This window comes from Acinonyx jubatus, chromosome C1 (genome assembly GCF_027475565.1).
Source record: "Acinonyx jubatus isolate Ajub_Pintada_27869175 chromosome C1, VMU_Ajub_asm_v1.0, whole genome shotgun sequence".
Taxonomy (NCBI): Eukaryota; Metazoa; Chordata; class Mammalia; order Carnivora; family Felidae; genus Acinonyx; species Acinonyx jubatus.
In genome coordinates this window covers 138838676-138866614 of record NC_069381.1, presented here as the reverse complement: position 1 = coordinate 138866614, position 27939 = coordinate 138838676, and the positions used below count along the sequence as shown (strand labels likewise).

General features: G+C 41.8%; 1 protein-coding gene across 1 annotated transcript; it reads left to right on the top strand.

Moving 5' to 3' along the window:
• The first annotated feature begins 7499 nt into the window (after positions 1 to 7499).
• RND3 (Rho family GTPase 3) lies at positions 7500 to 27525 on the top strand. Its single transcript, XM_015086806.3, has 5 exons — positions 7500 to 7908; positions 8389 to 8476; positions 20423 to 20532; positions 23694 to 23828; positions 25493 to 27525. Exons 1-5 carry the CDS (start codon positions 7759 to 7761, stop codon positions 25742 to 25744), a joined length of 735 nt encoding a protein of 244 aa, XP_014942292.1. The 5' UTR covers positions 7500 to 7758; the 3' UTR covers positions 25745 to 27525.
• Positions 27526 to 27939: the final 414 nt, after the last annotated feature.

The following is a 27939-nucleotide window of genomic DNA, read 5'->3' as shown; positions in this document are numbered from 1 at the left end:
GATGACACGGGGGACACCTAAGAGCAGTCATTTGACTGATTCCATAGCACTGCTGGGACAATGTGGAAGCACCAGGAGGCATATTCAGAGGCTGCATGGAGGTTATAAGCCAGAACCATGCATACTGGCATAAATCGTCAGTAAATATTTATTAAGATCAATGGCTATATACAATGTGCTGATGGTAGCTTTTTGCTCTGAGCTAAAATTAAGAGGAATTGTATAATTGATGTATTACGACCTCCTCTTTGCTTTTAAAGCACAAGACAGGTTTTTTTCCCATATAACTTACACATCTTGCTGGTTACCAGACATTGCATCATAACACTTACACATTCATTTAACCTAAGGCCAGTCTGTAGTGGTTTGGTGACAGTAATGTGACCTACAGAAACATCTTGGATAAGGGCCAGGATCAGATTGTGGTGAGTCATCTGACCTCTACTTAGGTGGCCAGTTTTAAGGCGCTAACAGTTCATAATCACGTCCAACAACACTCAATAAGAGCTAGCATTATGAAAAGCAGTGCCTTTCAGAGAGGGTTCCTTGGAGGTTGGAGTGGAGAAGGAGGGTACAGAGGACCCTCAAGTCTAGAAGATGTTTATAGAAGACAAGATTCTTGCTGGCCGGGGATAAAAGAGTAATCTTCTTCTCCCTCATATACGTTTTCAAAAATTAGTGGTTGCAAGACCTTATCTGGACCTGCATTATCTTGGATATTCTTGAGTACCAGAGCTTTTGGGCTGTATTTTCCAGAATGCTCTTTTACCTTAAATAGGCGTCCTCCAAAGGAAAGAATAAGATTTGAGATTTTAATTTACAGCCAGATATAAAGAAAACTTAACTGAAAGCATCTTTTAGGATAACACATAAACTATTTTGACTAACTAACTAAAAACAAAAAAAAATAATTTTGCTTCCAGTTTGGCAACAAAAAAGAAGGAACTGATATTGTCATATTGTCTATGGTCTTTAACAGGGAAGCCATAAGCTCTTTGGTAAGTGCTACCCCTCCAGCAGAGAATATGATCTAAAGTACTGAATCTGGTCTGCTACAGGCAAATTGGTAACGTCAAAAAAGAAATGTTCCCCCTCTAAAATCTGGTTTAGAGCAACGATTCTTAAATTTTAGGTCTGCAATCACTAGTGATCCACTAGTGATAAGTCTTGCGCATGCATCATGCATGCTTCAAGTTTAAAAATAACTCATCTAAGGCACTCAATTTTTAAATAAATATTATAGACAGAGTACAAGACCTAGACACCCCTTTATAGGCTTACCATCAAAATTATTGCAGTTTGACTTCTAATTCTGGAGATAGTTTCCCAGAGAACATCTGTGGGCTTTTTTTCTTGGTTGGTTGGTTGGTTGGTTGGTTTTACTTATGAAAGTAGTAGCCCTCTGCCCAATCATACATGGAAAGCTACTAGTCTAAAACATAATATATGTAATTTAAGGTTAAAAGCATTAAAGTCTACTGTCTTTGTCTTTGCCTAAGTTAATGGACCCTTTCAATTCAACCTAGCCAATCATTTTCTGTTTCTTCACACTGAGCTCAGGAATAATAAAACAGTGGCTCCTGGGTGTTTTTAAGTTTGATCTAACAATCCCTGCTTTTTCTTTAAATAAATAGTAACCTCAACTTGTTTTTGAGCATTTCATCATAAGGGAAAGAATTCCCACAAAGGATTTTTCCAGAAACCTGACAGGACATCTATAACTCCATCTTTTAAGTCCTGGATTCAAATATTGAATGCTACTTGACCATGCATTGAGCCATAAGTAACTCAGGTTTGTAAATCTCATCAGATTAGCAATGTGGCTCTGGCAGTCTCTGAAAGATGGACTGATCTGTGCTCAGTAGCAATCTTTGCTTTTCTTTGACTACTCCCAGAATACTGAAAAAGGTATATGTTTTGAATGTACTATATGCTCTTAAAAGAAAACAAGTTGTGAAGCACTCATTTAAAATTTTTTTCTTAAAAGTTTCCTTAAATATTTTTTCATATTGCACTGACAAACTGATATAAAGTATATACTGATGTTTAGTATATTAAGTAATCAATGAGCCTTATAATCCTGTATTAATCCTTTATGTGTTGATCTTTTTGTTTCCACTAGGAAATACTGAACAATAAAGAAATGCCATCGGGAATCAAAGACACTGAAGTTTGGAAGGGGCACTTGGGAAGAGTTATGGGTGCTTTGTAATATCCACCACCAAAATTATGTGGTCCTGGTCTCCGAAGAATGCAACAAATTCTTTGTCAAATATGCTATAAACAGAGGGAAGGATGATCAGTTGGGCAATCACTTATTATTCAACATTCACACAGCTGTGTCATTTCCTGTTGGCTAAAGGGTGAGAGCTCAGTCTACACAGCAGCAGTAAATCATATTAGCAGTCAGCATTAATGAGGAAAAACAAGACCAAATTCTGCAACTTGACTGGAGTACTCTCACCAAACAGACTACACAGCTTCCTGCAATGCCCTTGACCGGGCAATCAGCCATAATTTTAAAAGGAAATAAAGAAAAAGATTGCCTTCCAAGAGAACAAATTCTTCCCAGATAACAAGTTCAATTCACTGAATTTTGTGAACCTTCTTTCCTCAATTCCTCTTTCCAAAAAAAAAAAAAAAAAAAAGCCTTATATTTTGTTGATGTTACATAAGGGCAGCTGAGGGACTGTCCCAAAGAGACAACTGTGGAAGTGGCACCCTTCAGAACAGTGTAGTACATCCTGCCCTTATTTTTATATTGAACTTCATGTTTTTGAAGCTATTGCATCCCCAGCATTTTATTAAATTCTCAAAGAGAATGCCCATGGCTCATGTCCCTATTTTCTGACATGACGTCTAGGAAGGCATCCTGCATGTTTTCTTGTTTTTTATATCATCCCTCTGCTCCATTGATGATGCCTTTGAGAGACCTGTGCTTTCTCCTCAAGGTGGACTTGGTCCTTCAAACACTTCTGCTGGAATCTGCAGAGAGGCAGCAACCATGAATAAACAATTAGGAGCAGGCCTTCCATTATTCCACCATGAGCTGAGATCTCTATAAATGCCCTGAACCTGAAAAGGGGGGTGTCTGTAGTGCGTTTCTAAAGAAGAATGTTTGAAAGTACAGGGCATGTGATTTTCTAAGCAGCCTTATTTTACATCTTGAAGGAGGCAGATGTCATCATCCTCTTGCAAGGATGAAACTGAGGGAAATAATTCAGTCAATATTTGCTCAAGGTCAGACAGTGCATTAGCATAACCTGGACCAAAACCCAAATTTCCTCACTTGTTGTCCAGTGCTCACATCAAGAACACGGAGTTATTGCTTATCATTTGATGCCAACCCTAGATGGCTGTTCTCTGTCAGTTAACCTCCTGTCCAGGCCTGGAATCAACCCTGTTTGTGTCAGATAAAATGTAGTTTCTGTGGGAGGAGTGGCTTCCCCCTAGTAAATAAAGGGTTAACCACAAAGCAAAGAATTCTTTAGCTCAGACCTCTTAGGGCAATTGAATGTTGAATACACATGGTTTATTAACCAATGTATATTGAGGTGTTTGCTATTTTTTCTCTTCTCTTGAGCTTAGGGGGTTAAGTAGAGAAAGTAGAAAGTAATAGGAAGACAAACAGGAAGAATAAGAAAAAGCAGGACATTAAGTAATGTATGATCCCTAGATGGGGTTTCACATCTTCCAAATGATTGTTTTCTTAAGAAAAAGATTTTCAGGGGCGCCTGCATGGCTCAGTTGGTTGAGCGTCCGACTTTGGCTCAGGGCATGATCTCGCAGTTCGTGGGTTCCAGACCCACATCGGGCTCTGTGCTGACAGCTTGGAGCCTGGAGCCTGCTTCGAATTCTAGGTCTCCCTCTCTCTCTGCCCCTCCCCCACTCATTCTCTCTCTCTCTCTCTCTCTCTCTCTCTCTCTCTCTGTCAAAAATAAACATTTAAAAAAATTAAAAAAAAAACTTTCATTGCAGTCTAAAATTTTAGTCTTTTCTAGGTATCGTTTAGAGCTGAAAAACTCATTGAAGATGAGAAGTTACATCGGAGTTTCACAGTGAAGTGCCAGGTGCACACCTAAACCTGGAGTCATTCATTCATTCATTCATTCTTTCAAATAATCATGTCATTACCATGCTTCAAGCCCTCCTATATCTGACTACGTAATACCTTTAGAATAAAATCCAACTTCTATCATTACATCTCCATTCTTTTTTTTTTATTTTTTAATGTTTATTTTTTTAGAGTGTGTGCAAGGTAGGGAAGAGCAGAAAGAGATGGAGACACAGTATCCAAAGCAGGCTCCAGGCTCTGAGCTGTCACCACAGCTCATGAACTGAGCTGTGAGATCATGACCTGAACCGAAGTTGGATGCTCAACTGACTGAGCCACCCAGACTCCAAGGCCCAATTGTTTGTTTAGTTCTTGCCTGCTCTCCTCTGCTCTGCTACCTATTTTCTCCCTCCTTCAGAGACCCCAATCCTTCTGGCCCTCCTTCTGTTCCTCATACCCACCCAACTCTGCCTGTGTGTGACCTGTTCACTCTCTGTTCCCTTGCCTTCCAGTAGACCGTTTCATTGCTGATTTGCTCTCATCATCGAAGACTCAACCTCCTTAGAGAGGCATTGCCAGGCCACTGGGTCTAATCCCTATCTACTATAGTTTAACATGCCATCCTGTTTTTTCTTCAAAGAGCTTAGCACATGCATTCTTATTTATGTACTTGCTTCCTTATTTATTGTCTGTCTCTGGTTTGGCATGTGTACTCTGTAAGAGCAGCAAACAGGCCTGACTTGTTTACTGTTATTTACAGCTCCTAGAAATGTGCCTGGAATATAGCAGGTGCTTAATAAATATTTGTTGAACTAAATACTAAATGAATTTTTTTTAATATTGAGTATCTATTACACACTCAGCACTAGATATCCCAAGAAGTAAAGCAAAGAGTTCTTGCTCTAATGAGATTCAGAGACTGGTAACTTCAGGCAGTTGGTTTTCTACTCTATTACACAGCCATTAAATTTCACTCTGAAACTGGCAGATTCCTGGAGATTCAGGTCACCTGATTTCCAAAAATAGTTATCCACTATGATTTTAGATTATTCACTGGTAAAGTGATTATGCCTCTCATTTTGCCTGGGATAGACCCTGTTTACAGTCTCTGTTCTGACATAATCATTAGTAGTACTCTCTTTTGCTCTCAAAAGTGCCCAGCTTATATGACAAATTACATAGCTATCCTATTCATTGTCAGCCAAAAACTAATACTTCATAATTATTGCTAGTTAGAGTGGTTTAACCACATAGACTACATCAATTCAGTAATGTGGAAGATCAAATCATAGCTCTAGAAAAGGGCAACTTCTTAAGTTAAAAATCTGAGGGGAAAAAAAAAGTGGGGGTGGATCTATTCTCCCAGTTCCAATTAGTGAGTCCACTAATGAGGCCAGTATTTCCCAAGATATGTTCAATAATTCTAAGACGTGTAAATAAGAGTTACATGCAAAATATAAAATAGATTGGAGATTCTTTACTGTGCCAGAAAGTATTCTGCAAAATTCGCTTGCATTTCCTCATCATTACTATTAAGATTCCTATTTTACAGACAATGAAATTGAGGCTTAGAGAGGTTGAATAAGGTCACCCAGATACACTTCTTTGTGTCCTCCTGCCCCCAACCATAGTGCCCATTGCTTTTCAAATGAACTAGCAAATAATTTGATAAAAGTTTCCCGTACTGAAGTAGATTTGGGAAAAGCTGGGTTAAACTATGTTAAGTAGGCTACTTTTCCCTAGAACGTTTTAGAGTCTGTAACACGTCAAAGTGCTTGGCGCATCTTCAAGGATTGATATGGGCACAGTGTCTCCACTACTCATTGGGACACAGGACACTTTTTGTGAGGAGCATTTAAAGTTCTGCAGAGAAAACTTTGGCCAATGCTGCTTTGGGAACCTGATTAGGGTCAGCTATCCCTTTCTCTGTGGTTTAGCCCAGCATGTATGTAAACACAGACCCACACGCTGGGTCTGAGTCACAGTCTTCCTTTGGGTTAGGGCACCATTTTCTCAGCTCTGAAAGGAAGACAAGACCATCCTTGGACCCATGAGGCTTCATGGTCTTAGCATCCAATACTTATATCCGTGCTTCTAACCCCCTTTCTGTGTGCCTTTTCACTCCCCATATTGAAAACTGTGGGTTTTCACCTCACCTTCTCCTTTATAAGCCTAGAAGTCTCCATAGGGGTACCTATGAGATTTTTGGCCAACATCCTTACTACAATTTTTTGTGTGGGGGGCGAGGGGAGAGAGAACGTGGGGAAGGGGAAGAGAGAGCAGGAGAGAGAGAATCTTAAGCAGGCTCCACCCCCAGCCCTGAGCCCAATGTGGGGCTCAACCTCATGAGATCATGACCTGAGTGGAAATTGAGAGTCAGAGTGCTTAACCGACTGAGCCACCCAGGTGTCCCTGTCCTTACTAAAATTTAATATTTGAAATCTTTCCATTTGAAGCACAGAAGATGAAGATGAGAAAAGAAGGACCTCTTATAGGGAAAAAAGAACAAATGCAAGGCCATTTTTACTCCTTTTTCAGACTTTTGGGGTGGGTGGGGAGACAGATGGATGTGAAGAAGAGGTGGGGAGGGAGCTGAAAGTTGTACCTGCATTTTCCAAGTAAGAATATTTGTGTTTTCTGGGTACAGCTGAAGTCGCTTTGATTCTAGGGAGGGGGAGGCTACAGATAGAGGAAATAAAGTCAGGATCAGATCCCCTCCTACCAAGTCTCCTCACTGCAAGAGGGGCAAGGGCTGCCTTGTGTGCTTGGGTCCCTAGTCCATTAGGGCTGAGTCTCTAATGGTTTTTGCACTGAGTTATAAGAATCTTCTTTTCTCTGTTTCCACCTCTTCTACCCACACTCCCAGACCTTTCTGCCTTCTCCTGAGTGACTGAAACTGACAGCTTTCAGAAACCAGTGTGTTGCTGTGACCCAGACAAGCCAGTTCCCGCTTCTGAAATAGCCTGGCTTAGCTATTGTTCCATGGCCTATATACGTGATACAAACCATTTCTTTCTTTAAAAAAAAAAAAAAAAAAAAAAAAACCACTTAACCCTTCCCAACCCAAGATTTGCCTCTTATGTTTTTAAACTATGTTTTAACTTGGGTGAGAAATGTTTTTGCTTTCATCAATGTTCATGAGGCTTATGGAAAGCAGCCCCTACCAAAACGTTTTAAAGAAATCCTACTAAAAATCAATATGCACAGATCCCCATTTCCCACCTCCTTCTGGACTTGTACCGTCCTATCCATCGGCTAAGCAACGCTGGGATCTCCAAGTTGCCCTAGACTTAGTAGGGAAATAGATCCCGCACGGTCACCCTAGAGGGCGCACTGTTTACATTTTCCGCCTGTAACCAGACGGCGCTTGCTCCCAGGCTCCATAAAAGGGGAGGAGGCGGATCAGTTTCCTTCTCTCATTGAGAAAGAGGATTGGAAGGCCGGGCGTATAAAGCCGCGCAGAGAGCGTGAAACAAAGCAGTCGGATCGGAATTGGACTTGGGAAGCGCGGTGTGGAGTCAGGCATAAAACTTGTTGGAGGGGAGTAACGAGCCTGCTCCTCTAGCCCCTCGTCTGCGCTGCGCTTCAGGAGTTCCCACCAGCTTTGCGTTTTATTTTTATATGTTTTTTATATAGAGAGAAATATATATATTTTTTCCTCTTAAGAGACAATTCCTGTTCCAAGAGAAAATAAGGCAAGATCAATGAAGGAGAGAAGAGCCAGCCAGAAATTATCTAGTAAATCTATCATGGATCCTAATCAGAACGTGAAATGCAAGATAGTAGTGGTGGGAGACAGTCAGTGTGGGAAAACTGCGCTGCTGCATGTCTTCGCCAAAGACTGCTTCCCTGAGGTAAGTGTGGCCGGCGGAGGCTTGGAGGAGGGGGTCGGCCCTCGGGAATCCCCCCGTCTTGAGTTGGGCTTCTCCTTGCTTTTCCTCCGTCACCCGATTTTCTTTTTTTAAGCAGTCTTTCTTACAACTTTCCCCCTGGCTAGACTGCCCGGAAAGGGAAAGTGAGCTGGAAGCGTGTAGGGGACGCATCTTCACATTCTGTTAGCTTCTGAAACTTGTTCAGTCATGTGTGCGGAACCCTGGGTTGGGAGGTTTGGATCCTCAGGTCTTGGAGAGCAGGGTGGTGCGGGTGGTGAGTCAGGGGTTTCGGAAGGGGTCTGCGTGGTTAGTGTGTGATCTGGTGTGTGCGACATTATTTATTTATTTATTTTTTTAATTGGGGAGTGAGGAAGCGATTTTCGGAGGGTGTTCTGCGGGTGTCGTACATTTTAGATAATCTCTTTGCCCTCTTCCCTTCCTCTGTCCATTTTGTTTGTCCAGAATTACGTCCCTACAGTGTTTGAGAATTACACGGCCAGTTTTGAAATCGACACACAAAGAATAGAATTGAGCCTGTGGGACACTTCGGGTAAGAGAGTCATCGGACCGCGTGGCCCTCGGGGCGGGTTTCCAGCAGCTCCAGGACGCGCGGCGGGTCTCGCGACCCCGCGCGTGGCTCACTCCCAAGCACACAACCGCGCACCACCAGCGCACTCGGCGCCCCTGGGTTAACTTTGCCTCCTCCGTGGGATTCCCGCAGTCCCTGCTCGGTGAAAAATTTGTCCCTTCTGGGTGGGGGTGGGGGACGACAATGGGTAGGGAGGAATGGCAGGGGGGAGAGAAGGGCGCTGTGTGCCCGCTGGGTGACCCCGCCGTGGGAACTGCTTGTAGCCAGGTGGCCGGGGAGCGGCTGGGCCCAGGGTGGGGGTGGGGGTGTTATGCCGGAGTCGCCTGTGGGCGGCCAAGGTGGCCCGGTACTGGGGAGATGCGTGCGGCGCCTCAGAACTACCTGGCTCGCGACGGGCGCCCCTCCGGGATCTAACCTGATGGTTGTCGGAGAGGCTGGGAGCGCAGCGGTAGTAGTGGGAGGTGGGAGAAAATCCCTGAAGCGACGCAGTTACGTGTGTATTCAGTGCTTGGAGGGATTGTAACGTGAGCGCAAGCAACCGCGGCGCTCGTGACGCCTACTGCCAGGAATGCGCTGGTGGCGCGGGCAGCACCGGGCCGAGCGGTCGCCTGCCCTTGTCTCCCGCTGCCGGCCACCCGCGTAGCCTCGGCGCGAATCTGTAGGTCCGACACCCCCGCTAGTCCCCAGTGATCACGCCGCCGCACGCTCCCCCCACCCTCGGCCCTCGCCCTTCCCTCCTGACCCCCGTTGCATCACCCTCTGCCAGCCTATAAGGCCGCGGGCAGCACAATTCGCCTTTGACCTTCCTGTCTAGTTGAATTATTGGCGTCGTGGTAAATTATTTTCAAGGGTCTGGGGTTCAAGGGCGGGTTATCGCCTCCTACGCGCCCACCCACCTACCTGGCGCGCGGTGGTAGAGAGGGCCCGGTACCCCGCGGTGGGGAGGCTCCCAGCGCGTGGCTATTAGGGGTTTGGGCTGGGTCAAGCTTGGTGAGGGCGGGAGGCTCGACCTGGAATCACCGGCTGGTACCGGTTCCCGCCCACCCTCAGCAGTGCTGGGCGGGGGTGAGAGGGAGGAGTACCGTTTCCCAGAAGGGTGACACCTCTGGAGGAGGAGGAGCCACCGGGAAGGCCGTTGAAGGTCCCCGCGCTTAGTTCTGGGAGCTTAGCCGGGAGTTGGGCTGCTGCGGGCAAACCGAGCCAAATCCCGGGTGAAACTAGCTTGGAGGAGCGCACAAGTGCCAACACGCAAGCGTTGCCGTCAGGCAGGGAGGCCCCAGAGGTGGACCTGAGCCCAGCTGGGAGTGGCCTCGTGGAGGTGCTTCTGGACTGTGCGAGCTTCACGCAGCCCTCGGTTTTAACCTCTGGAGGCCCCGAGGGACTCAGGGGATTAAAGAACACGAGGAAGATACCAGACTGACAGGGTCGCCAGAGGCAGTCCGTGCACAAAGGCAAAGGAGAAGTCTCGCACGAGCGCCTCTCACGGCCGGTGCCAGATGCTTCTAGTGTTGCAGTGAGAAGCACTGATTCTGTTACCCCCTGGAGAGGCAGGCTCTTCCTCAAGCTTGGCCAAGGAGAGCAGAACCAGAACCTCACCCTGTACTGTATCGGGGTGTGCACACGGTCTCACAACTATGGGGAAGGTGTTGATAGAATTGCAGTGTTTTCTTATTTCAATAGCTCCTATTATCAGAATTGTTACATAGCCTAGTATTTAATGGGCTCGGATTCCCAGACATATCATGATATTTGTTATACCTAGAGTGCAGTACCGCTGGTATGGTACCGGTAATTAGCATCGGTACTTACCCTCCCCCAATCTCTTTGGACCTAATGCATGATAAGAATTCTTTAGTCTTGGGGTCTGTAAATCTGATCTCGTCTTTGATAAAAACCTGTGTTTAGATCTTAGCTACTGGTTACCAGGGCTTTCTGTGTGCAAATCTCTACCTCCCTGAGCCTCATTTCATCATCTGAAAAGATACAGAGCTAGACAATGTGCAGGGTCTCTCCCAGCTGTATACTTCTTGGCCTTAGTATGCCAGACAGCAAGTCTTTTTGTTTCCCAGGACGTTGGTTGCCTTCAGCTCTTAGTCTCAATGGATCTGGCACCCGTTGCTGGGGTTTTCACCACCTACAAAGCAAGCCAGGTTCTGAACAGAGCCACTGCTTCCTAGTGGAGTTAGGAAGGAGGGAGGAGGCATGGCTGGGCCTACAGGAATGCGGGTTATGCCTCCCCTGTGTCATGCTCCATGAGTCACAGGACCACCAATGGAGATTTTAGATTAGGCGACCAAAGAGCTAAAGTGACTTTTTTTTTTTTTTTTAGGGAGGAAAAGGCACATTGTTTTTTCAAATGCTAGAAAACAAACAAATGTGGTCAGTTTATAGGTGAGGCTATGCTTCCCATGTGCAGATAAATAACACTTCAGATATCCTCAAATATTTAATCCAAACTCAATAGTTTGTACACCCTATGATGATGCTACACATGTAGCACGCCTTGCACACAGTAGTCACCCAGGAAAATCTGTTAAATGAACAAATGAATAATTGTATGCGTAGTTTCCAAGGAGATAAGATTCCCTGACGTTCATTACCACTGAATTACCTGTGCACAAAGAATGGCAACTTTATAAACACTGCCTTTCATCAGATTAAAGATAATCACCTGAAATGAAGTCTGTAATAAAATAATCACTTTTATTTTTATTTAATGTAACAAAAACTATGCATGTTTAACTCAAATATAAAGGTTTGAAAAAACCGTGATTAAGAAAACATCACACTGCAGAATTAGCCAGTAATGAAATCTTAGTTGAAATTTAGATTTATACAAATGGAAAAAAAAGGGACAAGGGTATTATTTAGAATCCTATTACGTTGATGTGAAGTGAAATGTTAACTAAGCATAGCCACCAAGTACTGGTTAAATTCTACGAAATAGATTATTTTCACCTAAAATGGTTTATCATTCACGAGCGAAAGGCATCTAACAAGAGCCACTTCATCAGAGGCTCATCATATCAAATTCTGAACATTTTTCTACTTCATCTCAAGGTTTTTGTGACAAATTTCCAAACAGGATTATTTTTTGACAAATATTTGACATTTTCTTTGCCCACTAGGACATTTGTTTAGTTCAGGTTGTGAAAATAATTGCATATGCCTGATGCATTCTGATACATTTATTTTTTCCAACTGCTATCAATCAGTTTAACTCTGGAGAGAACATTCAAGTCCAAGACTCTAAAGTCCTAAATGCCAGATTTTTCCCCCCTTCTGGAACTTTGTGAAAGTTAAAGATTAATAGGAAAAATGAGGTATACCTAACTTCTGTTACGTAGAAAGCAGTTCTCTTTGCTGACTTCTGTACTTGGACAGCTTCTCATAAGGGGTCTCCTTCCCCCGCCCAGCAGTCATGGAATTATGCATAGGCAAAAGTGCCAATTTGGGTAGAGGAAAGAACATCAAATGGAATTAGAATATGTGGGACCTCTTTGCACCAAGAGAAGAGAATTCTTTCCCACTTTTTGAGGCACAGTAACTTGACCGTTCTTTCCATTCCCTCACCACCTCTCTGTCTGTCTCTTTCTGTCCCTCTCCCTCCCTCCATCCCTTCCTTCTTTCTTCCTTTCCATACCTACCATGAATAGGCTTTCTCTGTTAAGCCTTAGAGATGCAGTATTATTATATAGTCCTGCTCCTAAGAGTCATAGAACCCTGGTAGGGCAGGGAGTGGGGAAAAGGAAGCTCTCCCTGCCTAGTGTAGCTAATATTCAACCTATGTTGAGCTAATTTTGTCAGGTTCTTGAACTCAAGTCCACTGTTCCACCTGGTTGCAGTGTATTTCCCTCGTCAGACATCACTAGCGCTGATACATCCTTTGGATCCTCCTCAGGTAGGAAACACTTCCCCCCTCCCACCCTCAGTGCACACCCCAATTAGAGCAACCACAAATGGCAATTTGCCAGCTGCTTGAAGTTATTCCAGCTCCCCCCCCCCCCCCGCCAGGAAACAAAACCTTTTAAATAATGCCACCATAAATTCTCTAAAAGGGGGGATTTTTAAAGGTAGTCTTTGGATGCCGGTCCATCCTTAATTGATTTTAATGAGAAAAATTCCCTTTTCATTGATAAGATGAGTATTTGTGTTAATAGTTGCAGAAATGCTCTGAATGATTCTCAAATTCACTCATTGAGTTTCTGCAAAACACTGGGTAATGGTTTCAACATTTTGAAGTGGCAAGTGAGACCAAAGTAGTTCTAACATCTTGAATGTGAATGTTCTAATATCAGAATGTGCCACATTTGCCAAACACGGAGGCAGTTTGTAGCATGAAGCCAAATGCCTCCTAATAATGGAAACTCAGCCATTGGAGGATCACCATATCTTTTCCTAAGTGATTTGATTGCAGTGTAATTTCAGCACACACAATTTAGGGAGTAATAATCGTTCATGCCAGCTTTTAACCAATGCACGTTAATGTCCACTTTATTTAAGGCATGTTATTACTTATAAACTACTCAATTCAGCTGCTAAAATTCCTCTACAATAACTGTGCCATTGCCTCATGAACACCGTTTTGAATCTTGTCATGATGCAAGCTGCTTTTAGTCCATGAGTGCTAAAGTTAGCACTTCCTGTATTAGTTTTTAGCAGAGTAACAGAAAATATAGTTTTCTTTAATTTTTAGACTTATAGGACAAAGGAAGAAAGAGAAATCTTAATTACTCCTGGCCTGACTTTGAGGACATACTCCTCTACAAACACAAGTCAATGCATATTGTATTTGTACCTTATACATCACATTTGAAAAATGGTTTTTGTGACAAGCACTGTACTGAAATATTGCTTTACAGAGAAAGAAGTGTTGCAGCAATGTTGGGGATTAGTATGTATTTAGTTCAGAAAAGCAGCTTCAAAATAAATAGTTCCGTGGTCCCTTTTCTTGTGATTTGACATGTAAATTAACATAGCAAGGCAAGACTTACAGAAATGATTATAAAACCAGTAAATGCTTTTTAGGGTTGTGTGCAGGAATTCTGGTAGAGGCTGTGGGAGCAAGGGAGGGTATATTGCAAAGCAGTTCCTGCCCGCAAGGTAGTAATGGCCTCCTCCTTGGTACTGCAGTCCTTGTTTATAGGAGGGTGAATCTAAAGGTTTGAAAGCTAGATTCACCTCCCAGCAAAAAGATCCAAAGAGTAATTGAGGGCCATGGGGCCAGCCCAAGCCCCCTGACTCATTCTCACTCATTCTCACTGAAGCCCACCACAATTCCATCCTTATCTCTAGAAGTTGACTCAATTCTTAAGAAGTCTTTAACATCGCTCCCACTTGGAAACATGCCTACACTTAAGGGCTATCAGTGAAAACAAGATTCTGAAAGTTGAAGAACTCTCACTTAACTTGACCTTGTGAGAGAAAGGGAGAGAGAGAATTTACAAAGAAGCCAAAGAAGCACGAGGACTTGTGATGTGAATATCAAGGGACAAATTGCAGAAAACCAGTTAGATCATAAGGTGGTAATGATCCCTACTAGTTTAGTGTTTCAAAACCAGGCTCAATGCAGTTTTCACACTGAAACTCTGTAAGAGATGTGGATTAAGGCAAAACAGAGAGCTCTGAATTTGTACGGTGATTTCCAATAAGCAATATATAAAACTACATTTGGAGATTTGTCCACCATGTATTTAAAAAAAAAAAAAAGGCATAAATTCTCTTTCTAAGTCCTTATCTATCTCTAGACCTATTTTTAAATCTCATGTAGTCTGGTGTGTTCCCCCCTCCCCCCCCCATCTTGTTTCTTGCTAAGTTGCACATTTCGGTGAGATATCCAGTTTAGTTATTCTGATGCCACCTGAAATAGCCAGATATTTCCTCATTAATCCAGTTCCTGCATGTAGCTATGACACCAAGGACCAGTAGTTTCTCCAATTAACTCATTGGAGAGCTGGTGGCTATGCCTGCTGAACTGGTAGTACCTTAGCCATATTCTGATGCCCTTTATATTTTTATTTTTTAAAAATGTTTATTCATTGAAAAAGAGAGCATGCATGCACAGGCATGAGCAGGGGAGGGGCAGAGATAGAAAGGAAAAGAGAGAATCCCAAGCAGGCTCTGCGCTGTCAGCACAGAAACCAACATGGGGCTTGATCTCACTAACTGTGAGATCATGACCCAAGCCTAAATCAAGAGTCTGACACTTAACAGACTGAGCCACCCAGGTGCCCCAGGTGCCCCTGATGCCCTTTCAACATCTTCTCAGTTACTATATATTGGCAACTTTACTCAGAGACGCCCATGACAAAACAGAAACTTCATTGGCATGGATGGAGGGTAAGCTGCCTCAGAAGTTTTAGCAGGTGTTGTATACATTGGTTTTGAAAAATGAGCCTGATGACATAGCATGTGGCAAGGTGGACTTGCTCATGGGCCTGTCCTCCAAGGAATCACACACTTACGTATAATATAAAACACAAAATCTTCAATCTGTTACAGAATGATAATGTAATTTTTAAAATGCCTGTCTACCCTTATCCCTCAAGTTCTGTGACCTCCCATGGTTCTACTTTACATAAAGTATTTTTATTCTTCTATTTTTTAAGTATCTCAGTAAGATTAGGAGTTTAAAGTTTAAGCTAAACTTAATGTAAAGCCCAAACATAGCAATCATTTCTACCTCTTTGACCTCTTCTCTAACTATGTAACTGCATTGTCCCCAGAAATTGAGAACATAGATTGTATTTTTGTAGCAACACAGAAATGCCCTCACATTTTCCTAAAATCTGTTCATAATTCCTGTTAATCTGAACCTATAAAGAAATAAAGGAAATAGCCTCTCTGGGAATGTTTGCTGCATTTTTACAGGCATGGCGCTTATCCTTCAGACTCCTTGGGAAAATGAATTCAACAGAGTCTTGTACTGAGCCAGACATGAAAGTTCTGCCCAGACTTGATTCACATTCTTGAGATTATTGCTGACTTGAAGCTTTCACTGAGTAGAGACGGCATGAGGAAATGGAATCTGGTAATAATTGGGCAGATCATAGAGGCTTGCATGGTAGCTGCTCTCTGGTACAGATGTTCTCTTGCTAGTCACTAAAACTACCAAAAGTTAATATGTTTTCTCTGCCAAAATTATACAACATTCCAAATTTTACTGTTCTTGGTAGGGATTTCTTTTTGGGGAAGGGGAAGCTTTTCAATTTCAGGCTCAAGGAAAAGAGTATTTCAATTATGAAATATTCAACTAGAAGGGTTTGCAGTTCTCAAGCTCCTGTAAAGCCTCAGCGTTTGAACTGGTTTTGCAAAAGGTTCCATAAAGCCTCCCTTTTGGGCATGAATCTTCTTACATATACACTTAAGTATGTGCATATATGGTGTGTTCTATCTTTGTGCAAGGATGACTTAAGCAAGCAGGTATGTGTCTGCAGAATTAGTTTCTGGGTGAGGCATTTGGTGACTATTCTTGGGCTGGAAGTATTGCTGTCACCCAGAATTAATGATCCTGAAGACAAAGATGGTTAGACCTGAAGTTTCAAAAACGTTTTTGGAACTTTGCTGATGTTTGCCAAACTTGAACTCAAGAGAACCCCAAACGTGCACTTATTCCAGTTTACCCAGAGCAAAGCCCTCTGACTATATGGGGCAGTGGGGTGGGGGGGGAGTGGGCACATTTTACACATGGGCCATGGTTGTTTCTTTACAATATAGAGTTTCCTGGAGTTTTCCTTTTGGTGTTCTGATAGGTGATTAGAAAGGACTTTGGAATGGTGCTGTGTGCTTAAGAGTTTCCGGTAGTGTAAGAGACTTGCAGCATGTGGAAATTCCCATATGCATGGAGACCATTTCACATGCTGAGAACGAGTTGTATTTGACAAGCAAAGCTTAGACTAACTGAATTAGGCCTGAGAACATTCCTGGATACTGGAGCACCCACCGTATGTACCTCAGTACCTACCATGTATGGTGGTTCTAGTTCAGTACTTGACTACATAATGATTGGCGCTCTTCTGTGTGCCATGTTCAGTTCTACACTTACCCTGGAAGCTTTTCACGTGCATCTTTTAAATCTATAGACTTTGTTTGTTTGTTTTGTTTGTTTTGTTTTGTTTTGTTTTTTGCCTTTTTTTTTTTTTTTTTTGCCGTTTGGCTAGCAGAATGTTTTAAGACTTTTCTGGAGGGATATAGGAGTACGAGGCAGATACTGTCCATTTCATCGGCTTGCTTTCTGCTCCTCACTTTGGTGTCACTTCTGCCTTTCCATGTTGCTTGTCACTTCACAGGGGCATTCCTGGAATTCCTTTTCATTTCTCCTTGGCTGGAGAGTTATCCCCGGATGCCAGTGATTACACCCTGACTCTCCAGCTTTGCTTTTCTCACTTCCTTTGTGTAGTAGCATGGGCTTTATAGATAGGGAAGAATTCAAAGTGCTTAAACACAGAGTGAACACTGTCAAATCACACAGGATTTTTTTTTTTTTTTTAACTGAAGGTCCTGCTTCGCTGATGAATTGCTAGTTTTTCCCGGTAGAACAATTCTCTTATAATCCTGTATTGTCTTTTGTCTTTTTTTCCTTTACTACAAAACAATAGAGACAGATTTTTCTATCCAAAAAAAGTTCTAACCTTACCCTAGCAAAAATTTAATGAAGAAGTGGACTTTCTATTTTTAATGCCAAATCACTCTTGTAGTTCGTGGTTGGACAAATTACACCTATAAGTACTAAATGTGAGGATCAGTTTTATTACCACCTTTGGACACTTGTTGACCTAAAAGTACCGTTCATTAGCAAAAGTAGTAAGACAGGATCAAAGTGTTGTTCCTAATTGGGTCTTGTTAAAGCTCTTTAAAATCACCCTTCTATTTCATCCAGCAAGGAGCTTTACTTCCCATGAAAATCTTTACACACAAATGTATTTTCATTCAAAATACTAAACCAAATAAAAACAAAAGCGGAAACAAACCTCCATAAGAATTTGGTTTCAGTTGCACACTGTTTCATTTTCAGGCCTGACCACTGTCTATATTTTGCAGATATATGGGCATACCCACTGAGCACAGAAGGCAGCTCACTTGAAAGTAGTGAGCAAGACTGGGGCTCCTGGGTGGCTCAGTCGGTTGAGCATCCGACTTCAGCTCAGGTCATGATCTCACAGTCCGTGAGTTCGAGCCCCACGGCAGGCTCTGTGCTGACAGCTCAGAGCCCGGAGCCTGCTTCGGATTCTGTGTCTCCCTCTCTCCCTGCCCTTACCCTGCTCATGCTCTGTCTCTCTGTCTCAGAAATAAATAAAAACATTAAAAAAAAAAAAAAAAAAAAGAAAGAAAGTAGTGAGCAAGAATCTCCAGCCTTGACTGAGGGCTGAAGACAAAGCCAGATCCTCCTTGTGTCCATAAAAATCGGTGGGAGAGGCGAACCCAGGACACAACCGGAAGAAGGAGTATTCTCTGCGGTCACCTGGTGACCTAAATGCTGAAATCATTCCTCTGGAATTTACTGGTAGTCCCGATGTTACTCTGTTTTAGCACCTTTGTAATTCTTCGGTTGTCTTTCCTAAAGTTTGTATTTGGGAAAGATGGTCTTTGGGTCTTCCCATTGTTAACATAGAGAACTCTTAGTACGGGGAGATCAGTATACTCTGTTACATAGAATACTCTCATCCAGACATAGGTCATGTTCTGAAGGCACCTGGATATGCCTTTCATCCAATTCCAGTTGGCCTGATTGAGGCTGGAAAGTAGCCACAGTGAGATAGTTGTCTTTTGTAATGTGAGTGATTTCTAAGAAAGATCTCTGAGGCCCTGTTAGGGTCCTGGCCATCAGAATTGTCAGACAGCTGTACTCTATGAATTTGGGGTCATGTCATATCTTACTAACTTGGAAGAGCAGAGGAAGTCTTTGTGTACGTGTCTGGTATTTGTATACCACTCTGTAATCTGGAATTTTCTGACCGTGCACTTTGAAAAAGATTTCCTAACTTTATTTACAGAGGAAGCTGAGTCAAAGTCTAACTTTGAACACAGAAATGAGAGAGGTTGAGATTGAACTTCACAAAACAAATACAGAAATAACCATTATACCTAGAAACAGTGATAAGCCATCTCATTTCTGATGCCTCTCAAAAATGTTTAAATTAGTGAGTTGTTTGTGAATTATTCTCTTGACCTTAAATTTCTTCTAGTGGCTGAAAAAGCAGTCACAACTCATTTTCAGAGACAGTGTCATTCTAGTATGCCTTAATATCCAGTATGCCTTTAAAAGGACTTGATATTGTTTAACTCTAAACCCTTTAAGCTTTTGAAAAATGCCTTTCAGTTGTCAGTCTCTGTAACACCAGAGTCCTGATTCCAGATGTGTGTAGGGAGCTACTGCAGCTTGTGAAAAATTCTGGTTTAGATTTCTTCTTGGTTCCTAGAACGTTCCCTACTTCGTTGCTTGTAGACACAGCTGTCCTGGAGTTGTCACTGTCCATCCCGAAAGCAGCTATTGAAAAGGCCACAGAGTTCCTGGGGTTGCATAGTGAATACCAGATGCACCCTAACCACAGTAACTTCTAGGTCTCAAGAGCAGCCTTCTGAAGAATGTTGTTTTGATAGAATTGTAAAAGATTATTTTAAAAGGTTCTTTATAGTCTTTCTCTCCTCCTGACTTTGACTACCGAGGTTTTGATTTATCAGGGGACAACATGTCATGTTTTTCTGCTAGAAACGGAGAGTGATGTCAAAATGAAATTGGGTTTCAAAAAAACTTTGGTAGCTTAGATTTTCTTCTTCTCCTCTGGAGTCAAATACCTATATATGTAAAATGATTTTTCATGCTATGCTTGTAAAATGGTAGTATACTGAAAATGATTTTAAAAAATAAATAACATTGGCAGGCTGTATTTAATTTTATAGTCACACCATTGTACAATAATTGACTTCATGTAATTGCTCATCCTTTGGGATTCTAAAAGAGATAGAAATTCTTCTAAACAATGAGACATTTCTGTGGTTAAATTAATTGGCTGGCAACTTGAATCTTTTGGGTGCCCTGGATTTAACTCGGGCCGAGACCCCTGCATCATGCCTCAGTGTCACTCTCAGAGATGGAACTGTGTAGAAAAGTGACATGACCAATATGGCATTTATTACATTCTTCGGTTGTAACAGAAAGAGAGTCCACATAGGGTTTGGGGATAAGTTCAAGTAAGCAAGCGCACAAATCAGTGGCTCATCCTAATGTGTAACTGAGACAGGGTGACTCTGTGTTTACTGCAGTTCTCTTTTCTGAGCTGGCCCTTCCCTCCCTCCCCCACTCATCCCATCCGATTACCAGAGAGAGATCTTGAGGTCTTGTCTCTTTCCCAAGAAGTAGCTCCATTTACGGTGCTTGCTACCACGCAGCTTGTAATAGCAACAATACAACCATAACCATAGTTGAGACTTATCAGTCCCTTACTAAATCCCAGTCATTGCCTGGGTTCATCTAATCCCAGGTGTAGGTATTGTTGTCATCTTCATTTTAGGATGAAGAACCAGAGACACAGAGCCCTAAATGTGCCTTGCCCCCCTCCTTCAGTGATGGAGGTAGATTTGCACCCCAGGCCACCTGACTCCTCATGCTTCTACTCTACACTTCACCCAGGTGCCTTCGGGGACCCTGAACCTTACAGATTTCAGCTTAAAGTCCTTGCTCCTCCCCTTGAATTTAAGACAGATGCCAGTGAGGCCTTCTTATCTTCTGGTAGAAATGAATATACTACCACTGGGCTGTTGCTTGTTTGCATTCTTCTCTAAGAATTTGAGAAGCTGGGAATAGAGCCATGTGATATTCAGGGGGTTTAACTCAAAAAGGTAGAGTCAGTAGATGACAAATAAATGGGATTTTTATCTGAAAATGTGTGTTTCTTTGTTTCTTCTCAGGTTCTCCTTACTATGACAACGTTCGGCCTCTCTCTTACCCAGATTCAGATGCCGTGCTGATTTGCTTTGACATCAGTAGACCAGAGACTCTGGACAGTGTGCTAAAAAAGGCAAGTGCTGGAGACAATGGCACAGTTCGGTGCTGGCCCATCTGTAAAACAGAGACGGGGGTTGGCTGGGGGAGCCCAAACACTCCAGTTAATACTTTGCTGCATATTTTGTAATCAAAATGCTGTAAACAACACTCTCATACTACAGCAGCGTTTCTACACACATATGTCAAAGTTTTGACCATGAACCTGCTTAAAATTTTCTTTCATTTTAAGAAAGTACATGCCCTTTAAAGAGCTTCTGTCTTTACCCTTTGGGTGAAAATGGTGCAGCCAAAAATATTAATATTCGATTACTCTCAAGCATGTGTTTCTTTTTCCATCCTTCATTTCTCCTATAGATTGTGCCTTAGTTTACAGGTTTTCATTTGACCTCAGTTCATATATTGAAATGAATGTAATAATAGCTGTTTTGATAAAGAAGCTGTGCTTTGGTTATGATGTTATTTATTAGAAATAGTACTGTTAAAGGAGGAGTGGAGGTGTGTTTTCAGACATTAGACAAGGTGAAGAGTGATCAGATAGATATCAGAGAGTGATAAAAACAGTAGTTGTAAACATGCTATAGAGAACACATTTGGTTTCTGGAGGTTCATAGGTTCTATAGGTGGAGAAGGGACCTGAGCAAGCTCGGGCTGGAACCAGGGGGAGGTCAGGAGGAAGGGAGCCTGTTGTGGGATGGATCATAAGTCCTAGGGAGGCCAATGGGGGAGAGGAGTGTTTCTGGGCTGCCACCAACCTAGGACTAAGCCCCTGGCTGGTCACAGAAGGCGTAGGCTTGTCCGTGGATGAGCGTGTATTTGCCACTCTGTTTTCTCAGTCCTGGCCTGAGTGCTGTGAGGTTTCAGAGTCAGAGCCTTCTGTAGATCACCTGCCTCTTCTCCATGCACTAAGGCTACGACAAAAGCCGTGGTTGAGAGCAAGGTAATGTGTTTGTATTTTGTGTGTTTTTATTAGTTTACATTCCCCTATTATGTTTGACTGCTCATCTTGGATGTCATTATGAAATGAGGATTTGAAGGTGATTTATTTCCCCCCTCACCTCGGTCTCTTTACCAAACATGACAAACACAGTTAGTTAGCTCAACGAAATAAGAATTTCTTGAAAGATCAAAGGCTCTTTTTACTCCTTTCAATTTTGAGTAATGTGTTATCTAACACAAATAATGCTAATGTTTGTCAGATTCAGGCAGGAATACACCTTTCTTATCTTCAGTGCTTGTAAACAATTGCTAGACACGCAGAAGGAAACCAAAGTCATTACGCCGCTGAAGAACAACATAACGACATGTCTACCGCTTGTCTGTAGATCAAAGAGATTGCTTATTTACTGGAGTTTTTACTTGATGTAGTATCAGGTTGTGCATAATTTATGATCAAAAGCCTTGCTCTTATTTTATTTTGCTTTTGTCTTCTAAGACCTAATGAATAGTGACATTGGCCTTAGAGATATTAATGAATGTGTTTTACATTTGTGTGAAGTTTAAGGCTCGTGATAACCCGTGCAGTGGTTTGTCTTGATTAATTGAGTCTTTAAGTCCTCGAATATCAAAGAGTTTAGAGTGACATAAAGCAGGACAGATCTTTTTTTCTTTTTCAATTCATCTTGCAGTTCGAACTCCAGTGTCATCTAGCAAATGGTAGATGCTTCTAAATAACTCTGGAAGGAAGGGAGGAGAGAAGGAGGGATTTGGCAGAAAAATTAGGCTCTTGTGGAAAGCATGTTTGTACCTTTTTGTCTGCCCAAAGTACACCTCTAGATCTGGAGATGTCCCCTTTAGTGGTCTTTTAAATGACTCTGGCAGCATGTCCCTCTTATCTAGTATTATATACATGACTTTGTCAACCCTGCTCTTGGGTGGATTCCACAGCTATGTCTTTCTTTCTTTCTTTTTTTTTAATGTTTATTTATTTGTGTTTGTGTGTGAAAGAGAGAGAGAGAGGGAGACAGGGCGTGCGTGGAGGAGGAGCAGAAAGAGAGGGAGACACAGAATCTGAACCAGGCTCCAGGCTCTGAGCTGTCAGCACAGAGCCCGACTCAGGCCTCAAACCCATGAACCGTGAGATCATGACCTAAGCCGAAGTCTGATGCTTAACGGACTGAGCCACCCAGGCACCCCCACAGCTATGTCTTAATCATCTTTGTAATGACCACAGTACTTAGTAGATCACTTAATGTGTACTTGTGTGTGTGGGCTGGGAGAGCCAGCCTGGTTCCTGATCTTGGCTTTCCATTCCCCCATCCCCAGGAGCCGGAGCTCTCCTGGGAACACTCTGAATCCCTGTCTCCCATCATGATGGTCATCTGAAGCTTGAGGAAATGAAACCACACAAAGTCAGCTGTTCACTCTTTAAGAGGACAACTGGAATTCCCTCCTAGGCATTTCTGGAGGCTCTAATAAGTCTTGTCAGGTCACGAAAACAGCTAGCCAAATTGGACTAAATTGAAATATTAAACAACTTGTGCAATTTAAAACTAACTCAAGGGCATATCAGCTATAGGACCAAAGGCCTTCCCGATAGCCTAGAGATGGGCCTTTCTAAATTTCATGATCTGTGTTGATTCAGTCACTTGAATGGAAGTTCCTTAAAGGCAGGCCATTCTGTTTATTAACACTGTCTCCAGTCCCTGAAATCTCATTGGAAATGTTGGCACGTGGTGGCTGTTCAGCCTTTCTTGGTGGGATTTGTGAATGCATACCTGTGCTTGTGTTGGCTCTGCCTTATTCTCAACCTTCCAGGCTGGGAAGTACCAGCTCAACATATCTGAGGATACAGTCATGTGTTAGAATATATAATTATTCCTAAGGCACTTTTATCCTTCAGAGATACCCCAATAATTAAGAAATTATTGGAGCTACCTTCTGGCACCACCCAACAAGTTTCTTGCTTAGGGATAGGTAGTGAGTCACAGAGAGGGAGAAGAGATAATAACATACATAAGTTTTCCTTAATGAATCCACTTTAAAAAGTAGTAAAACTTAATAATCTACTCGAAAGATACAGGCAAGTTTGCTTCTTCATCTGAAGTGACATTTTCTTTCAAATGTTCTTTTTGAGTCTCCATTTCCGACGTCTGCCAGTGGAGGAATTGTTTGCTGATATATAGATGCCGGCACTATGCTAATTTTTCATTTGCTTCTCTCTTCCCACACCCTCAGTGGAAAGGTGAAATCCAGGAGTTTTGCCCCAACACCAAAATGCTGCTGGTTGGCTGCAAATCTGACCTTCGGACAGATGTTAGTACATTAGTAGAGCTCTCAAATCACAGACAGACACCAGTGTCATATGATCAGGTATGTATGTTGTCAGTGTATAAATGTGGATTTCAAAAAGGATGACGAAAGTGGAACATCACTCATTATAAATAAAGGAAAAAGTAGCTGCTTTTCTAAAGGCTCCACCAGTAGTCAGCTCCAGGTTAAAAACCCTTGAGTAAGGTGCATTCTGAGACCCATGTGCCCGGATGGACCATCTGAAAACATGGAGGAAAGAGCTGGCGTTCTTTGTCCTCATGCCTCCTACAGCGAGCATCTAAGCCCCTCATGACAGCTGATAGCTCAGACTGTGAAGACTGCAAAGTGATCTGGGGCAGGGTTCAGCTGAGATTTTGATGGTACCTTGATGCTGGACCCTCTCAAAAAGCGTTCCAATATTTGTTTAGTAGTTTCTATAAGGATTAGATAAGGATATGTGTGTGCATCAATAAGATGAGTTTGGAAAACATCTTTTAAAATGAGAAATGCTCTGTCATTCAGTAGGGTAATCACATGATATTTGGTTACTGAGTATATAAACAGTGGATCATATTCTACCCTTTGTATATCTCTGCAGCTCTTCCTGGGTTTAAACTTAGATGGATCTAAGAGAAAATGTGGTCAAGTCAGTAATACTCTATGAGAGAGGTCATCTTACTTTACACTCAGTAGAGCAATAAAATACTTAAGAAGGACATTGTCAGTAAAGTAGAACACTGCATAAAACTGTCTTTTAGAGATTCATCATTTCTGTGGGCATCTCCCCCAAGTATCTAGAAAGAATTTGTTTCAGAACTTCATTCTCTGAAAACTTAACAACCAGATTCTAAAGAGAGTTCATGTTGAAATAGCTAGAATTTTCCTTAGTATTCATCATTTTAAATACCGTAGTCATGTTTGTCTTACATGTGCAATTAATAAAAATCTAGTTACTTAAAGAAGTCATTTTGATGCACACATGCTTATTACTGTGTTCCCTGGTTGTCTGTCCGGTCCATGTTTAGAAATTCTGTATTTTGTGTTTCCCAAAGTTAGAGGTCTCATAACAGTGTTATTCATTTCCTCAGTTTATTTTGGCCCTGAGACATAATCACATACATTTCAAATTTGATTCTAAATTCCACCCCTTACCCTTGTTTTTTATGCAGCCTATTGACTAGTTTTGAGCACCATTTAGACTCAAGAAAAATCAGGCTTTCACACCTCTAGGAAGTCAAGCACTGTCTACTGAGTGATGATAACTGAACATTTTTTTTTTAATTTTTTTTTTAACATTTATTTTTGAGACAGAGAGAGACAGAGCATGAATGGGGGAGGGTCAGAGAGAGGGAGACACAGAATCCGAAACAGGCTCCAGGCTCTGAGCTGTCAGCACAGAGCCCGACGCGGGGCTCGAACTCACGGACCGCGAGATCGTGACCTGAGCTGAAGTCGGCCGCTTAACCAACTGAGCCACCCAGGCGCCCCATGAACATTTTAAGACCGAGTCTTGACTGCAAATATTTATGAAATAATATGTTATAATTTATTACAAAAGAATGCATTTTAAAAACTGGAGGGTTTTTTTGCAGCAACACTTGGAAAACACAGCTCACATATTTGAAATGTTTTGCAATGCATTATTATTCTGTGGTATTAGGAAGACACTTTATAACTTTCCCAAGGACTTATTGCTGATTGCAATCCATTCTTTTGCTTCTCAGGGGGCAAATATGGCCAAACAGATTGGAGCAGCCACTTACATTGAATGCTCAGCTTTACAGTCAGAAAATAGTGTCAGAGACATTTTTCACGTTGCCACCTTGGCATGTGTAAACAAGACAAATAAAAACGTTAAGCGGAACAAATCACAGAGGGCCACAAAACGGATCTCACACATGCCCAGCAGACCAGAACTCTCTGCAGTTGCTACGGACTTACGAAAAGACAAAGCGAAGAGTTGCACTGTGATGTGAATCTCTGTCTCTTTAATGAGGACAAGGAAGTCTAGTGTAAAAAACACAAACAACAAAACAGAAAGGTGAAGTCTGAATGAAGCGCACAGCCAAAGTCACGTATTCTGGAGGCTTAGGAGGTGTTTGGAAAGATGCTCATCTTTTTGGAATCCTGTCCTTAGGTTCGGCATGTAGAACAGGCAGTTCAGTGAATACGTTGAAGAGTGTTGAAGTGTGACTTGAAAAATATGCCAAAAAAGAGAGATTCAAATGGGCTAGAAGTAGATAAAGAGGAACGAGAGGACCCCCAAGAAGAAGAATCACGTTCTGAATGGTGCTTGCGTTTTTGTTTTCTTTGTTACAATCTCTTCATGGATCTCTACTTTGATTTAATTTTTAAGTGTTTTAATCTCCTTTACAAAAAGTATATATTAATATACCGTCCTCACTGGGGAACTGGCACTGTGACCTTAGCGTTTAGTTTTCTAGAGGATGTGATCTAATTTCCTCCTAGCTCATCATTAAAATGGAAATTGTATCAGGACCCATGGGATATCCAGAGGAAAAGTTTGTAAGGCTTTGAAATCTTGCCTTCCTGAAGATAGCTGAGCGAGATGGTTCTAAAGAAAGGCTTTTGGAGTCTTGCAAGATATGCAGACCAGCACTACAAAGATCAAATAGATCAAATAGAAAAAAGGTGTCCGTTTTTATGCAGTCTGATGGTTCTGTTCATCATTGTGATCGTCATTAAAAAGTGGTAAATTGCTCAATGTAATATTTTTGTGCGCTGTTTAGAAAAGAGGGTGTGTGATTTCTTTTGCCATCATTGATGAAAGTGCAAAGTCAAATGAGAGGTGTCTTGGTTTGACGTCATAAAATGATCCAAGGGGGGAAAATATCTAAAATGTAGGTACTCTTTTCACCTGAAGAGATAATGAAGGAATAGTAGCAGAAAGCACAGTTTGTGAGTAAAGCTGTCTGGAATTAAGTTACCAAAAGTACAAAGCAGAAGGCCTATTATTTTGGGATGAAGCTCCAAAGTTGACAGCATCTGATAACTCTTGGTTTATTTCACTTTCTTTAAAAGAACATCTCTAAGAGAAGGACCTTCTTACCTAAGCTTTAGAGAATCCTTAGAAGAAAAGTGTGATGTCAGTCCTAACACTACACTAGGGCAATTCCATAGAGCGATTGCTTACCCAGATTCCTCACTTAACCAGATTCAGCCAAGGCCGGTGTTCAATACTTGATTGCTGTTGTTACGTAAAATAATCAGCATTTAAAATAGTTTACAGATATTTTTTGACCAGTTCCTTTTAGAACTTCTTTCAGAGGAGATACCAGATCTGACCTGTTTATTGTTGGCGCTTGTTGAAAACGAGCTTTCTTTCCAGTGATAAAGCTTCATTTTTGAAGTGTTGAAGCTGTGCTCCCATTAAATTGTAGCAGAAGAGGAGATTAAGGTAATTACAACATTCAGTCCTTTGTCTTACAAGCACTTTGTTTTGTCTCTGCAAGAAAATACCATTCCAGTCATTTCCCACGAAATACAGACGTTTTACCAACATAATATGCTTTGATTGATGCAGCGTTATGCTTTGGGCAGTATTACAAAATAGCTGGCAAGTGCTTTCTGTATTTAAATATTGTAAAAAGAAAATAAGTTATAACTGTTATAAAGCAGAACTTGCGTTGCATTTTTTTAAATGTTGAAGTCACTTTGTATGTTTGTTTGGTCAATGTTTCCGCAGTATTTATTAAAACATACTTTTGTTTTTCTTTCAAATAAAAAAGTAACCATGTCTTTGTCTAAATATGATTTGTCCTTTATTATCTACTTCCTGGTTTAGCAGTTTGGTTTTGTTCTTTAATGGAGATGATGAGAGCATCCAGCCTCACGTTTTCTAAACTTGTAAGCTTTGGAAGTTTTTGATTCTTCCTGGTGGTGGAAGTTTCTTGGGCAAAAGCTAAATCTGCGTAGATAAGAGGTTTTTCATAACAATTTCAAATCACAAGAAGAAAATGGAGTATTACCAGACTAAGTGGTTCGATCATAGAAAAAGAGCTACGATACTGCATAAGATTAAAAAACATGGAAAAAAATTTTAAATGATAAAAGATACGGAAATGCCTTGAACTCTTTAGTAATGAGACAGTGTGAAGTAGTCTCAGGTCACACGTTTAATTCTGCTTATGAGCTTTGTTTGCTTTCTTGC